This window comes from Bombina bombina, chromosome 12, assembly GCF_027579735.1.
Source record: "Bombina bombina isolate aBomBom1 chromosome 12, aBomBom1.pri, whole genome shotgun sequence".
Taxonomy (NCBI): Eukaryota; Metazoa; Chordata; class Amphibia; order Anura; family Bombinatoridae; genus Bombina; species Bombina bombina.
In genome coordinates this window covers 24,772,705-24,789,731 of record NC_069510.1, presented here as the reverse complement: position 1 = coordinate 24,789,731, position 17,027 = coordinate 24,772,705, and the positions used below count along the sequence as shown (strand labels likewise).

General features: G+C 40.7%; 1 protein-coding gene across 6 annotated transcripts in view; it reads left to right on the top strand.

Moving 5' to 3' along the window:
• Nucleotides 1–17,027, top strand: part of RALGPS1 (Ral GEF with PH domain and SH3 binding motif 1) — a 1,173,485-nt gene that overhangs the window by 882,675 nt on the left and 273,783 nt on the right. For all 6 annotated transcript variants that reach the window (XM_053695590.1, XM_053695591.1, XM_053695594.1 and 3 more), the window contains one exon: nucleotides 8,159–8,252. In XM_053695590.1, coding sequence (XP_053551565.1) covers nucleotides 8,159–8,252 — 94 coding nt within the window. The remainder of the gene's footprint in view (nucleotides 1–8,158; nucleotides 8,253–17,027) is intronic.

The window sequence follows — 17,027 nt, the reverse complement described above, 5'->3', positions numbered from 1 at the left end:
ACAGGGGATGAGCTTCCGCAGACCAGAGTGGGTCATTGTCACGACCGACGCCAGTCTGGTGGGCTGGGGCGCGGTCTGGGGACCCCTGAAAGCTCAGGGTCTTTGTTCTCGGGAAGAATCTCTTCTACCGATAAATATTCTGGAACTGAGAGCGATACTCAATGCTCTCAAGGCTTGGCCTCAGCTAGCAAAGGCCAAGTTCATACGGTTTCAATCAGACAACATGACGACTGTTGCGTACATCAACCATCAGGGGGGAACAAGGAGTTCCCTGGCGATGGAAGAAGTGACCAAAATCATTCAATGGGCGGAGACTCACTCCTGCCACTTGTCTGCAATCCACATCCCAGGAGTGGAAAATTGGGAAGCGGATTTTCTGAGTCGTCAGACATTTCATCCGGGGGAGTGGGAACTCCATCCGGAAATCTTTGCCCAAATCACTCAATTGTGGGGCATTCCAGACATGGATCTGATGGCCTCTCGTCAGAACTTCAAGGTTCCTTGCTACGGGTCCAGATCCAGGGATCCCAAGGCGACTCTAGTAGATGCACTAGTAGCACCTTGGACCTTCAAACTAGCTTATGTATTCCCGCCGTTTCCTCTCATCCCCAGGCTGGTAGCCAGGATCAATCAGGAGAGAGCATCGGTGATCTTGATAGCTCCTGCGTGGCCACGCAGGACTTGGTATGCAGACCTGGTGAATATGTCATCGGCTCCACCATGGAAGCTACCTTTGAGACGAGACCTTCTTGTTCAAGGTCCGTTCGAACATCCGAATCTGGTCTCACTCCAACTGACTGCTTGGAGATTGAACGCTTGATCTTATCAAAGCGAGGGTTCTCAGATTCTGTCATTGATACTCTTGTTCAGGCCAGAAAGCCTGTAACTAGAAAAATTTACCACAAAATATGGAAAAAATATATCTGTTGGTGTGAATCTAAAGGATTCCCTTGGGACAAGGTAAAAATTCCTAAGATTCTATCCTTCCTTCAAGAAGGTTTGGAGAAAGGATTATCTGCTAGTTCCTTGAAGGGACAGATTTCTGCCTTGTCTGTGTTACTTCACAAAAAACTGGCAGCTGTGCCAGATGTTCAAGCCTTTGTTCAGGCTCTGGTTAGAATCAAGCCTGTTTACAAACCTTTGACTCCTCCTTGGAGTCTCAATTTAGTTCTTTCAGTTCTCCAGGGGGTTCCGTTTGAACCCTTACATTCCGTTGATATTAAGTTATTATCTTGGAAAGTTTTGTTTTTGGTTGCAATTTCTTCTGCTAGAAGAGTTTCAGAATTATCTGCTCTGCAGTGTTCTCCTCCTTATCTGGTGTTCCATGCAGATAAGGTGGTTTTACGTACTAAACCCGGTTTTCTTCCGAAAGTTGTTTCTAACAAAAACATTAACCAGGAGATAGTCGTGCCTTCTTTGTGTCCGAATCCAGTTTCAAAGAAGGAACGTTTGTTGCACAACTTGGATGTTGTTCGTGCTCTAAAATTCTATTTAGATGCTACAAAGGATTTTAGACAAACATCTTCCTTGTTTGTTGTTTATTCTGGTAAAAGGAGAGGTCAAAAAGCAACTTCTACCTCTCTCTCTTTTTGGATTAAAAGCATCATCAGATTGGCTTACGAGACTGCCGGACGGCAGCCTCCTGAAAGAATCACAGCTCATTCCACTAGGGCTGTGGCTTCCACATGGGCCTTCAAGAACGAGGCTTCTGTTGATCAGATATGTAAGGCAGCGACTTGGTCTTCACTGCACACTTTTACTAAATTTTACAAGTTTGATACTTTTGCTTCTTCTGAGGCTATTTTTGGGAGAAAGGTTTTGCAAGCCGTGGTGCCTTCCATCTAGGTGACCTGATTTGCTCCCTCCCTTCATCCGTGTCCTAAAGCTTTGGTATTGGTTCCCACAAGTAAGGATGACACCGTGGACCGGACACACCTATGTTGGAGAAAACAGAATTTATGTTTACCTGATAAATTACTTTCTCCAACGGTGTGTCCGGTCCACGGCCCGCCCTGGTTTTTTAATCAGGTCTGATAATTTATTTTCTTTAACTACAGTCACCACGGTATCATATGGTTTCTCCTATGCAAATATTCCTCCTTTACGTCGGTCGAATGACTGGGGAAGGCGGAGCCTAGGAGGGATCATGTGACCAGCTTTGCTGGGCTCTTTGCCATTTCCTGTTGGGGAGGAGAATATCCCACAAGTAAGGATGACGCCGTGGACCGGACACACCGTTGGAGAAAGTAATTTATCAGGTAAACATAAATTCTGTTTTTTCCAAATCTCCCATTTTTAAGAAAACGTTTCCTTTCGAGGACTCCATTTAACACCCTTGGTATACTATACCCAAAGTTGAAGGGGGCATTTCCACTCTGGGTAAGAGAACCACTATTCCTATTGAGGATAGCTGCTTTTTTAAGGATCCGATGGACAAGAAGCTGGCGGCTTATTTGAAAAAGATTTATGTTCATCAAGGTCTCCAATGGCAACCTGCGGTGTGTATTGCGACCGTGACTAGTGCGGCATCTTATTGGTTCGACGCCTTGTCCAAAGAAGTAGAGACTTCCTTGGATGAAATTCAAGATAGGATTAAAGCTCTTAAGTTGGACAATTTCTTTATTGCAGGCATTATGGTTGAAATCCTGGTCTGTGGACGTTTCCTCTAAAGTCAAGCTTCTGACGATTCCTTACAAGGGCAAAACCCAGTTTGGCAGAAATTATCTCTGATATTACGGGTGGAAAAGGGTCTTTTCTACCTCAAGATAAGAAGAATAGGCCTAAAGGACGTCAGATTAATTTTCGTTACTTTCGTAACTTCAGAGGAAGGCCTTCCCCTTCTTCCAACAGGAACAATCCAAGTCTTCTTGGAAACCCAATCAGTTTTGGAACTAGGGGAAACAATCAAAGAAACCCGCAGCTGATTCCAAATCAGCATGAAGGGTTTGCCCCCGGATCCAGGATCCGATCAGGTGGGGGGCAGACTTTCTCAGTTCTCTCAAGCCTAGATAGGAGATGTCCCAGATCCCTGGACTGTGGACATAGTATCCCAGGGTTACAAATTGGAATTCAAGACTTTTCTTACCAGAGGCAGATTCCATCTCTCAAGATTATCTGCAGCCCAGATAAAGAGAGAGGCATTATTGAAATGTATACAACAGCTTTCCTCCCTGGGAATGATAATTCCAGTTCCAGTGCAGAAACAGGGTCTCGGATTCTACTCCAACCTATTTGTGGTTCCCAAAAAATAGGGAACTTTCCGTTCCATTCTAGACTTGAAGTGTCTAAACAAGTTTCTCAAAGTTCTATCCTCCAAGATGGAGACTATACGCTCCATTTTTCCTTTAGTACAAGAGGGTCAGTTCATGACAACTATAGACCTAAAGGATGCATATCTTCATGTTCCTATTCACAGGGACCATCACAGATTCCTGAGATTTGCCTTTTTGGACAAACATTTCCAGGTCGTGGTCCTTCCATTTGGTCTAGCCACGACTCCCAGAATTTTTTCAAAGGTCCTGGGGGCTCTTTTGTGTCAGGGTGCAAGGAATCAGACTGAGACGAGAAGTGCAAAAATAATCAAAAGTCAAATAACAAGCCAGGAGTCAAAACCAGAGCTGGTAGACAGACGAGCTGAGTCAGGAGCCAAAGCGAATAGTCAGAAGAGCCAGAATCAGCAACAAGGAAAACAGCAGAGTCAGGAACAAGCCAGGGATCAGAAACCAGGAAGGACGTCAGGCAGCCAGGTAATACACAGGAATTCTCACAAACAGGTCTGAGACAGCGCAAAGGCAAAGCATACTGAACAGAGGCCCTTTAAATAATAAGTGATGACATCACAATTCTGAGACTGCATCCTGTCTCACACGGATTATGCACTCCAGTCTGGCCATAAAAGGAAGTGCAGGAAATGAGCAGCATCCCCCACAATGCACCATAGTCAGGAAGAGAGGTGAGTAAAATGGCTGCTAGCAGCACATGGCAAACAAAACAGGGAAAAACCCTGACATTTTGGCAATGATCCATTCTCGTGGAATTGCTGTGGCACCCTACCTGGACAACATATTGGTTCAGGCGCCATCTTTTCAACAAGCAAAATCTCACACAGAGATATTGTTGTCTTTTCTTCATTCCCACGGATGGAATGTAAATCTGGAAAAAAGTTCCCTTTACCCTGCTACAAGAGTAGTGTTCTTAGGGAGCATAATAGATTCTCTATTGATGAAGATTTTTCTGACAGAGGTCAGGAAAAACAAAATCATTTCCTCTTGCCTCTCTCTTCAGGCTACTGCTTATCCTTTAGTGGCTCAATGTATGGAGGTAATCGGTTTGATGGTGGCTTTCATGGACATCATTCATTTTGCTTGATTCCATTTGAGAGCTCTCCAGTCGTCCATGCTCAGACAATGGAATGGCGACCATGCAGATCTATCTCAGAGAATAGAGTTATATTAGTCGTCAAGGGACTCTCTCCCGTGGTGGATTTCTCAGGAACATCTATCTCTGGGCACATGCTTTTGGAGACCTTCTTAGGTGATCGTGACCACGGACGCCAGCCTGCTGGGCTGGGGAGCAGTCTGGAACTTGTTTAAAGCTCAGGGCCTTTGGACTCGGGTGGAGCTTGCTCTTCCCATCAACATCTTGGAGTTGAGGGCGATTTACAATGCTCTATTGGCTTGGCCTCAGTTGTACTCAGCCCAGTTTATCAGGTTACAGTCAGACAACATAACCTCTGTGGCTTACATCAATCACCAGGGAGGAACTCGGAGTTCCTTAGCCATAAAGGAGGTTACTCAGATTCTTCAGTGGGCAGAGACCCACAATTGCTGTCTGCCATTTGCCATCCACATTCCAGGAGTAGACAACTGGGAAGCGGATTTTCTGAGTAGACAGGCTTTTCATCTTGCGGAGTGGGAACTCCATCCGGAGGTGTTTTCCAGCTTAGTCCTCAAATGGGGGGTGCCGGAATTAGATCTGATGGCATCCCATCAGAAAGCCAAGCTTCCAAGGTACGATTCAAGGTCAAGAGATCCACAGGCTGTTCTGATAGATGCTCTGGCGGTTCCTTGGGTTTTTAGGCATACCTTTTTCCTCTGTTTGCTCTCCTTCCACGAGTCATTGCTCGTATCAAACAGGAAAGGGCATCAGTGATTCTATTAGCCCCTGCGTGGCCTCTCAGGATCTGGTTTGCAGACCTAGTGGAGATGTCATCTCTCCTAACTTAGAGACTACCTCTGAGGAAGGACCTCCTGAATCTGAGTCCCTTTCTTCATCCAATTCTCGTTTCTCTGAAGCTGACTGCTTGGAGATTGAACACTTAATTCTGTCTAAGCGTGGTTTTTCTGAGTCGGTCATTGAGACCATGATTCAGGCTCGCAAGCCTGTTACTAGAAAGATTTACCATAAGATATGGTGTAAATATCTTTATTGGTGTGAATCCAAGGGCTTCTCTTGGAGTAGAATTAGAATTCCTAGAATTTGATCTTTTCTTAAGGAAGGCCTGGAGAGGGGATTGTCAGTCAGTACCCTGAAGGGTCAGATTTCTGCTTTATCAGTTTTACTACATAAACGTTTGGCAGATGTGCCAGAAGTGCAATCTTTTTGTCAGGCCTTAGTCAAAATCAGGCCTGTCTTTAAGTCTGTTGCTCCTCCTTGAAGCTTTAACCTTATTCTTAAAGTTTTACAGCTGGCTCTGTTTGAGCCGTTGCAGTCCATAGACATTAAGTTGTTATCTTGGAAGGTTTTGTTTCTTGTTGCTATCTCTTCTGCTTGATAAGGCGGTTCTTCGGACTAAGTTAGGTTTCCTTCCTAAGGTTGTTTCTAATAGAAATATCAATCAGGAAATTGTTGTTCCCTCTCTGTGTCCTAATTCTTCTTCTTTCAAAGAACGTTTGTTACACAATTTGGATGTCTTACGTGCTCTTAAATTCTACTTACAGGCGACTAAGGATTTTCGCCAGTCCTCTGCCTTCTTTGTCTGTTTCTCTGGGAAACGAAAAGGTCAGAAAGCTACTGCTACTACTCTTTCTTTTTGGTTACGAAGTATAATTCATTTGGCTTATGAGACTGCTGGACAGCAGCCTCCTGAGAGAATTACGGCTCATTCTACAAAAGCTGTTACCTCTTCTTGGGCTTTCAAAAATGGAGCTTCTGTGGAACAAATTTGCAAGGCTGCAACTTGGTCTTCTCTACATACTTTTGATATGACTCACCATATCTTAGGAAAGAAAAACAAAATTGATGCTTACCTGATAAATTTATTTATTTCTGGATATGGTGAGTCCACGGCCTTACCCTTTATTTTAAGACAGTTGTTCTTTTGACTATAACCCCAGGCACCTCTACACCTTGTGTTAATCCTTTTTCTTTATTTCCCTTTGGTCGAATGACTGGGGTTTGTGGGTAAGGGAGTGATACTTAGCAGTTTAACTGTGGTGCTCTTTGCCGCCTCCTGCTGGCCAGGAGTGATAGTCCCAACAGTTATTACTCAAGCCGTGGATTCACCATATCCGGAAAGAAATACATTTATCAGTTAAGCATAAATTTTGTTATTTACTGTTCCTGCAGCATGATATAGAAAGGGTGCAGGAGACTATTTGCAGCTTAATCTAATGCAAGACTTTAAGATGACTAAGGTGTAGACTGTGCCTTTAATAGGAAAGAAACTCATTAACTGATAAGCAGAACCCCTCACACCTCTCAAACATAAACACAATAAAGGAGCACCATATAATCATATTAAATATATTTTTGCTTAATTAAACCTGTTTAATTTAATTTATTTTTAAAACTAAGTGAGTACATACCTGGGTAATAATTATTTGGGCTGAAGTTCATTGGCTGATAAGCAAAATCCCCACACAAGCATAAACTTAGTGTTAAAGGACCACTCAATGCAGTAGAATTGCATAATAAAAAGACAATGATATTACACCTACTCTGAATTTCAAATAAGTAGTAGATTTTTTTGTGACAAATTGATGTATTCATCCATTTTCCAGCCCCCTGTATCATGTGACAGACATCAGCCAATCACAGACTAGTATATGTATACTCTGTGAGCTGGTGCACATGCTCAGTAGAATCTTGTTCCCCAGATTTTTTTTTAAGGGACACTCAAATCAAAATAAAGGACTGTAATATATTTTAAAAAAAGACTCATTTAGATGCAACAGAGAAAAAATATATTAAATTGATATTGTAATTAAAAAAAATATATATTCACAAGAGCATGTTATTTGTACTTGACTGGTTCTAGATAAGTACAGTATGTGCCTGATGATGATGATCTCTATCTTGTTAAATCTTTGGGGGCTATTTTTGAGCATTAGATTGTAATGTAGGTGTCTCTTCTTCCCATCCAGAAACCTGTAAAGAGAACAGCTAAAAAATGTATTTTGAAATTTCCTTGCGAGATCAATAAATAAGACTTCTTATCAGAGCAGAGAGCTTTAGATTATTGGACCCTATGTCCCCCCCACAAAGGCCTTAAACTTGTAGATAAAACTTTAGCTTCCTTTTTCTTTCATGATTGGAAAGATTGTAGCGTTTATATTCGCTTCCATTATATAATTTGTTTTGTTCTCTTGGTATTTATATGCACACAGATGAATTACATCTTTGAATACAAACATACTTGCAATATACATGCAGCAGTATTGGCACAAATGCTTCTAGTAAAAGTTATAACTAGATATTCTCAGTGCACCAGCATTTTATATACTGCAGCTGCTCAGAGCACCAGTGGGGCTTGTATCATGTTAACAAATTGCGTTATTACCAGATGCTACAAGCACCTTAGTGATGTGTTTATAATGCTGGTACACAGTGTAAAAATACTTTTGAAACAGCTATATTCAAAACTTAAATCCATCAACGTGGGTTCCAATTTTGGCTGGAATGTCCCTTTATTTATAATGCATGTCATTTTATATCAGAATGCCCCTTTATTTATAATGCATGTCATTTTATGTCAGTATGTCCCTTTATTTATAATGCATGTCATTTTATGTCAGAATGTCCCTTTATTTATAATGCATGTCATTTTATGTCAGAATGCCCCTTTACCACTTTTTTTTTAAAAAACTAACAAACAAAAAGACACAGTTATTTCATATTGGTAATATTTAACTTATTACATGTATTTTTGTTTTGACAGACCACCTTGTCACGCTCCCACATGTGCAGAAGTATTTAAAGTCCGTCCGGTACATTGAGGAGCTACAGAAGTTTGTAGAAGATGATAACTATAAGTAAGTGGCTTTTTTTTTCATCACCCCAAGAAACAGCTGTTGTCACTTTGCTTTATGAAGAGCTCAGACATTAGATAAATCCTGAATCTAATCATAAAACACATCACAGCAGAAAATGTTGCTTTAACTTGAGATCCCACTTGTGAATATGAATCATCTCTGCTGACTGAGTAAAAAAACATCTGTTTCCTTTTTTTGGTTGGGACAGTGGTATTTTGATTTTTTCCCCAGATCTTTACTGTTCTCTTTATGTGAAAAGAAAGACTCGGTCTAGTATTAAAGTCTCTGTTGGGGATTCAAATGCGCTGGGTCAAGACCTGAGTTACTAAAATACGCCTTTAAATTTAAATGGTTCAGAATAATTTGAATTTGCAATTGGTTCGTCTGTGTAAGTGTTTACATCACCTGTAGAAGTGGAAGGTATCCTATGAGTGGCCCTTTTGTTCTTGCATTCAGGGAATTAATACTGTAGACTACAAGACCTCTTAACCCTTTCATGTTTGGTTAAATTTGTCTACATGGGAACAAAGTTCTGATGTAAACAAATTGAAATCTTCAATGATGGGACTGGGTCAGAGGGGCGAGCCAACAATGCCCACCATGACCTTATCCCATTCAGTAAGCGCCGTTGGTTTCAGGACGTTTCATGCCGTCCTCTTGGCGCTAAAGCCCAGCGCAGTTAGGACGACATGGAACGTTCTAACTTCTTTAAAAGGTTAAAGGGACATGAAACCCCCAAAAAAAATTTCTTTCCTATAGCATGGAGAGTCCACAAATCATTCCAATTACTAGTGGGATATTCACTCCTGGCCAGCAGGACGAGGCAAAGAGCACCCCAGCAGAGCTGTTAAGTGTCACTTCCCTTACTCATAACCATAACCCCCACTCATTCTCTTTGCCTGTCAAGGGAGGATGTGCGAAGATGGTGTCTGAAGATATTTAATCCTTTTATGGGTACTTTTCCCTGCAAGCAAGGATTGGGGTTATGCTGTGTCCATGTCAGTCTCTTTAGTAAGAGTAATGGTGGCTATTAGCAGTTAGAAAGCGGCAAAGTGGTCTTTGCTTTATTTCTAACATTATTGCTACCCCTTTGTAGAAAGCCAGGGTTGGTTACCCTGTTCTTTCTTTTTCTACAGATCCCTGACTGATGTTGAGGAATCAGTCACACCTAAGACGCTGTACCTGCCCTGCAGCTAGATCCAGGTAAGTGCCTTCTAGGTATTGAGGGGTAGCACTTTGGGGTTAACTCCTCAGGTGGATCTTAATTTGGGACTCAATATCTCCTGTGTGTAAGGGAGTCATCTTTATGGGCAGCTCTGCATGTTATATGTGGACATTGGAGGACATTACGGATTTTCACTTATTATGTGTAAATCAGCATGATGGGGAGTGAGACAGGCTCAAAGGGTTATCTGATATTGGTACGCCTAGTAAGGAGTTTATGCACTTTAATTTGTCAGCCTTATTGCAAGGGAAAACAGCTTTTTTCTAGGGTATTTAGAGGAGAAAGATCGTTACTTGTTATAAGTTTAACAAACTCCCTCAGAAACACGCTCTTTCCCTTGTTTCTTTTTCCTTTGTCTGCTCACGTGACTCTCCGCTCTTCCGATTTCACTTGAAGAGTGGAGCTCCATCGCCATGAATGTTTGCTGTAAATCGGCTGTTGATTTGATGATCAGATCATCTTTTTTCAGGAAAGGACATTTCGCTAACTACTCCCTACGATTATTAGTGGTGCCTCCTGGTCCGGTACGGTAAGACTCCTCAGTTAGTCTGAGGTTATAGAAGTGCCGGTTTGATTTAATTTAATAGCTGAAAACTTTGCTAATATCTCTGTTTTTGCGTACTGGTATAAGGGAGATGTGTGTTATCTTACTGTTGGGGACAATTAGAACAAGCATGGACACAGATCAAGAATCTGCTTCATTTGACAATTGCTTACTTTGTTTGGAGGCTACTATTGTAGCTCCTATGCAATTGTGTTCCTCTTGTTTATCTAAAACATTAAAGTTTAAAGATAAATTACACCCTTCTGAGCCAAATGTCTCTCAGGATAATGTTGTGCAGGCCATGCCTCAATTATCACCTCAAATGTCCCAGACCTTGCATTGCCCTGAGGTTCCTCTCAACAACCACTGGGGGGTGTTTATTTACCTGGGGATTTCGCTGTGCAGATAACTTCTGCTGTTTCAGCAGCCTTATCAGCTTTTCCGAAAGTTGCTGGTAAGCGCAAGAGGAAATCTAAAAATATTGATGTTAATAAGGGATCTGACTCCGCTAAGGCTGCGTTAGTCAGTTTGTCTCAGTTATCTGATGAGGATGATACCTCAGTGACTTTTGAGGGAGAATTCTCAGATTCTGATACTGTAGTGACCAATTCTGCAGATTTAGAGGAAATTAATTTCAAATTTAAGTTAGAACACCTCGGTGTACTTTTAAAGGAGGTTCTTGCTACTTTGGAAAAATCCGACTCGTCTGTAGTGGAGAATCCAAAGAGGTTTATTAAACTTAATAGGGTATATGATGTACCTTCATCCGTGGAAGTGTTTCTCGTTCCAGACCGTATGGCAGATATCATAACTCAGGAATGGGATAAACCGGGGATTCCTTTTTTCCCGTCCTCCGTTTTTAAAAAGATGTTTCCTGTTGCTGACTCTATTCGTGACTCGTGGCGCACAGTGCCCAAGGTAGAGGGAGCTATCTCTACTCTTGCCAAGAGAACTACTATTCCTATTGAAGATAGTTGTTCTGTCAAGGATCCCTTGGATAAGAAGCTTGAGGCTTTTTTGAAGAAAATTTACATTCATCAGGGATTACAGTGGCAGCCTGTTGCTAGTATTGCTACAGTTGCGGGGGCAGCATCTTATTGGTGCGATGACTTATCTAATCTAATCTTAGAAGAGACTACTATAGAGGAGATCCAAGACAAGAGCAAGGCTCTCAAGCTAGCCAATACCTTTATTTGTGATGCCAACATGCAAGTTCTTAGGCCAGGAGCTAAGATTTCTGGTTTCACTGTTTTAGCTTGCAGAGCTCTGTGGTTAAAATCTTGGCCTGCAGATGTCACATCCAAATCCAAACTTTTATCTTTGCCTTATAAGGGTAAAATGTTGTTTGGTCGAGGTCTGGTTGAAATCATTTCCGAAATTACAGGTGGAAAGGGCTCTTTCTTACTCAGGATAAAGAGAATAGCCCTAAGGGTCGCCAGAATTCAAATTTTTGTTCCTTTCATAACTTTAAGGGACAAAAGTCTTCCTCCTCCTCTTCCAAGTCGGAACAATCCAAATCTTCTTGGAGGTCCGGTCAGCTTTGGAATAAAGGGAAGCAAGCCAAGAAGCCTTCCACTGATTCTAAATTAGCATGAAGGGACCGCCCCCGATCCTGTATTGGATCAAGTAGGGGGCAGGCTCTCTTTTTTTTTTACATGCCTGGATACGCAATGTCCCAGATCCTTGGGCAGTAGACATAGTGTCCCACGGTTACAGAATAGGATTCAAATCTTGTCCTCCCAGGGGCAGATTCCACCTGTCAAGGTTATCTACAGACCAGATAAAAACAGAGGTCTTCTTAAACTGCGTAAAGGACCTATCTTCCCTGGGAGTGATTGTTCCAGTTCCTCTAGAGGAAAAGGGTCTAGGATTCTATTCAAATCTATTTGTAGTTCCCAAAAAGGAGGGCACTCTCGGTCCCATACTGGACTTAAAGTATCTCAACCAATTCTTCAGGGTTCCGTCCTTAAAAATGGAGACCATCTGTTCCATTCTTCCTTTGGTACAAGAGAGTCAGTTCATGACGACCATAGATCTGAAGGACGCGTATCTTCATGTTCCCATTCACAGAGATCATTACCAGTATTTGAGCTTTGCCTTTCTCAACAAACATTTCCAGTTTGTTGCCATTCCTTTTGGCCTTGCTACAGCTCCCAGAATTTTCACAAAGGTTCTGGGGGCTCTTCTGGCAGTGTTCAGGTCTCAGGGCATTGCTGTGGCGTCTTATCTGTAAGAAATCTCAGTTCAAGCGCCATCTTTTCATCTAGCAAGATCTCATACAGAGATGTTGTTGTCTATTCTTCGTTCCCACGGGTGGAAAGTTAATCTGGGAAAGAGTTCCCTTGTACCAGATACAGGGGTGTGTTTCTTAGGAAAAATTATAGATTCCCTGTCCATGAAGATTTTTCTGACGGACATCAGAAAATCCAAGCTTCATGCTTCTTGCCTTTCTCTCCAGTCTGCTATTTGTCCATCAATGGCTCAATGCATGGAGGTGATTGCTCAGTCAATGGAATGGAGACCACTCAGATCTCTCGCAGAGGATAAATCTGGATTCCCTAACGAGTCTCTCTCTCGTGGTGGATTTCACAGGATCATCTGTCTCGGGGCTCATGCTTCCTGAGGCCTTCCTGGGTGATTGTGACCACGGATGCCAGCCTGTTGGGCTGGGGAGCACAGGGCCTATGGACTCCGGAGGAGTCTTCCTTTCCAATAAACATCTTGGAATTGAGAGCAATCTTCCACGCCTTGATAGCTTTGCATCAACTAGCTTTGGTATTGTTTATCAGATTGCAGTCGGACAACATCACCTCAGTGGCTTACATCAACCACCAGGGAGGAACTCGGAGTTCCTTGGCAATGAAGGAGGTGACTCGCATTTTCCAGTGGGCGGAGTCTTACAATTGCCATCTCTCGGCCATCCACATACCAGGGGTGAACAAATGGTAATTGTAATATAGTTTAGTTTATTTAATTGTATTTTATTTTAGAAAATTATATTTAATTTATTTTATTAATTTATTGATAGTGTAGTGTTAGGTGTATTTTAGTAACTTAGGTTAGGATTTATTCTACAGGTAATTTTGTAATTATTTTAACTAGGTAGCTATTAAATAGTTATTAACTATTTAATAGCTATTGTACCTAGTTAAAATAAATACAAAGTTGCCTGTAAAATAAATATAAATCCTAAAATAGCTACAATGTAACTATTAGTTATATTCTATCTATCTTATGGTTTATTTTATAGGTAAGTATTTAGTTTTAAATAGGAATAATTTATTTTATTATAGTAAATTTATTTCGTTATATTTAAATTATATTTAACTTAGGGGGGTGTTAGACTTAGGTTTAGGGGTTAATAACTTTATAATAGTAGTGGCGACGTTGGGGGCAGGAGATTAGGGGTTAATAATTGTAGGTAGGTTGTGGCGATGTTAGGGAGGGCAGATTAGGGGTTAATAAAATTTATTATAGTGTTTGCGAGGCGGGAGTGCGGCGGTTTAGGGGTTAATACATTTATTATAGTGGCGGCGATGTCCGGTCGGCAGATTAGGGGTTAATAAGTGTAGGTAGGTGGCGGCGACGTTGGGGGGGCAGATTAGGGGTTAATAAATTTAATATAGGTTTTCGGCAATGTTGGGGGCAGCAGATTAGGGGTTCATAGGGATAATGTAGGTGGCGGCGGTGTCCAGAGAGGCAGATTAGGGGTTAATAGTATAATGCAGGTGGCGACGATGTCGGGAACGGCAGATTAAGGGTTAATAAGTGTAAGGTTAGGGGTGTTTAGACTCGGGGTTCATGTTAGGGTGTTAGGTGTAGACTTAGAAAGTGTTTCCCCATAGGAAACAATGGGGCTGCGTTAGAAGCTTTTTTTTAGCCAGCTCAGCCCCATTGTATCCTATGGGGAAATCGTGCACAAGCACGTTTTTCCAGCTTACCGCTGCCGTAAGCAACGCTGGTATTGAGGGTTGAAGTGGAGCTAAATTTGCTAAAATATCACTTTTCTGAGGCTAACCCAGCCATTCAGAAAACTCGTAATACCAGCGTTGGCTAAAGGGAGCGCTGGAAAAAAATGGCTCGTTAGCCCCGCAAGTTTTTACCGACAAAACTCGTAATCTAGGCGACTGTGTTGTTTGTCATTTCAGGTGTCTTGATTTTAAAGGGACATTCCGATCAAAATCTAAATGCACAGAAATGAATTACATATTTGAATATCAACATTTTCCTCTGCACGTACATGTGAAGCATAGCTAGATATTCTCAGTGCACCAGCATTTTAAATATTGCAGCTGCTCGGAGCACCAGTGGGGTTCATATCATGTCAGCAATTAACAAATTGAGTCATTGCCAGATGGTACAAGCACCTTAGGCTCTCTGTGTAAGGGCTGTGTTTAAAATGCTGGTGCACGGTGCATACTTAAATACACTTTTGAAACAACTATAGTTTTTATTAGAAGCATTTTTGCTAATACATTTATATTCCAAAAATGCTTCTGTTCAAAACTGAAATGCATCTGTGTGGATTCCAATTTTGGCTAAATGTCCCTTTAATGCCCCTTTAAAGGGACAACTTTCCCATTTACTTCTGTTATCTAATTTGATTATTTCTCGTGGCATTCTTTGTTGAAAAGACTGGTGGCTGCACATATGCCTCTTCTCATTGGCTCACTTGATGTGTACAGCTAGCTCCCAGTAGTGAATTGCTGCTCTTTCATTAAAGAATACCAAGAGAATGAAGCAAATTTGGTAAAAAAAAAGTAAATTGGAAAATTGTTTAAAATTGTATTTTCTACCTGAATCATAAAATATTTTTTTTTGTTTCTTTTCCTTTAAGGCAATGAGGACCATTTTCAGACCTTCTTAAATATATATGAAACCAATGATTCAGATAGAGCAGCAATTTTAAGCAACTTTCTAATTTACTCCTATAATCAATTTTTCTTCGTTCTCTTGGCATCTTTATTTGAAAGTCATGAATGTAAGCTTAGGAGCAGGCCCATTTTTGAGTTAGTACCTGGTTAGCGCTTGCTGATTGCTGGCTAAATGTAGCGCTAGCCAGGGTTCTAAACCAAAATTGTGAATGCTCTATCTGAATCATGAAAGAAAAAAATGTGGGTTTCATATCCCGTTAATCTCTTGTGTTTATATTATACAATTGTTCATTTGTGTATCTCTTAAAGGGCCATAATACCCAAATGTTGAAACACTTGAAAGTGATGCAGCATAGCTGTAAAAAGCTGACTAGAAAATATCTCCTGAACATCTCTATGTAAAAAAGAAAGATATTTTACCTCAAAAGTTCCTCAGTAGCCACCTCCCATTGTAAAGGATTTCTAAGCAGCATTTTAGTGTGTCTGTCCTGGGACATCTGAAGGGATGAGCATCGTGCACTCTCATCTTATTTCACCAATCAGGTAAAGGAATGAAATCTCATGAGAGTTAAGTCAAATCTCATGAGATCACAGTAAAAGTTCATGACCTCAGCACTGCTGATGCTGATTGGCTGCTGTTCATTTCTTTATTTTTTTTACCTGCAGCTGGGCAGCAGCTGAGTATAACTTTTTACACAGAACTGACTCTGCTGAGCTGAGGAGATTGTGAGGTAAAATATCTTCCTTTTTTACATAGAGATGCTCAGGTGATATTTTCCTGTCAGCTTTTTACAGTTATACTGCATCAGTTTCAAGTGATTTAGCTTATGAGTATTATGTCCCTTTAAATATACAAATAAATGGTTCTCTTTTAAACCTCAGAATGAAGAGAGAGACAGCAGAGTGACATATAGCGCAAACTAGATAATGCATCACATTATGGTAAAAAACAGCTTCTAAAAATGTCTCCCTGAGTAAAAGAAACGTTGAAGAACTGCTAAATACTTATCTGATCGCAATATCGCAACAGCTATACTATAATTGCATTTGTAACGCATCCGTCGGCAGTTGCGCACACATTCTCAAAGGAATATTGGCAGCGTGAGGCAGCCAAAATAATTCACCTGGATGCAGCGAAGGCAAACGGAGCATTACAAAAAAAAATAAAAAATGCCACAATAAGTATTAAGAAAAAAATAAAAAACAATAAAATTATTAACCCTTAAATCCGCCAACCACAACATCGCAAACTACCTAATACATCTATTAACCCCTAATCCGCCAACCCCCCCACAACGCATTAAACCTAATTTGCCTATTAACTCCTAAACCACCAACCCCCACAACGCTAAAAAAACTAATTTAATGACTATGCCCCATAACCTAACACCCCCTAAATGAACCCCTTAATTACATTAAAAAAATACATTACAATTAAAATAAAAAAAAATTATATTACATTAAAGGGACAGTATACTATAATATTGTTTTTTCCCTTAATGTGTTTCCAATTACTTTTTTTACCAGCTGCAGAATATAAAATGTATGAGAGTTGCTTTTTTAAGGCTTATTTGTGTACAGTATATGAATTACCTGATTTTGTGTTTTGAAGCCGCAACCTAATAAAATGGGTTGAGCTTGTAGGTATAATTAGATCTCATTACTTTATCACATTGTGTACTTATACATGTGTCTGTATCTTATATCTGTAGGTATAATCAGATCTCATTACTGTATCACATTGTGTACATATACATGTGTCTTTATCTTATATCTGTAGGTATAATCAGATCTCATTACTGTATCACATTGTGTACATATACCTGTGTCTGTATCTTATATCTGTAGGTATAATCAGATCTCATTACTGTATCACATTGTGTACATATACATGTGTCTGTATCTTATATCTGTAGGTATAATCAGATCTCATTACTGTATCACATTGTGTACATATACATGTGTCTTTATCTTATATCTGTAGGTATAATCAGATCTCATTACTTTATCACATTGTGTACATATACATGTGTCTTTATCTTATATCTGTAGGTATAATCAGATCTCATTACTGTATCACACTGTGTACATATACATGTGTCTTTATCTTATATCTGTAGGTATAATCTGAT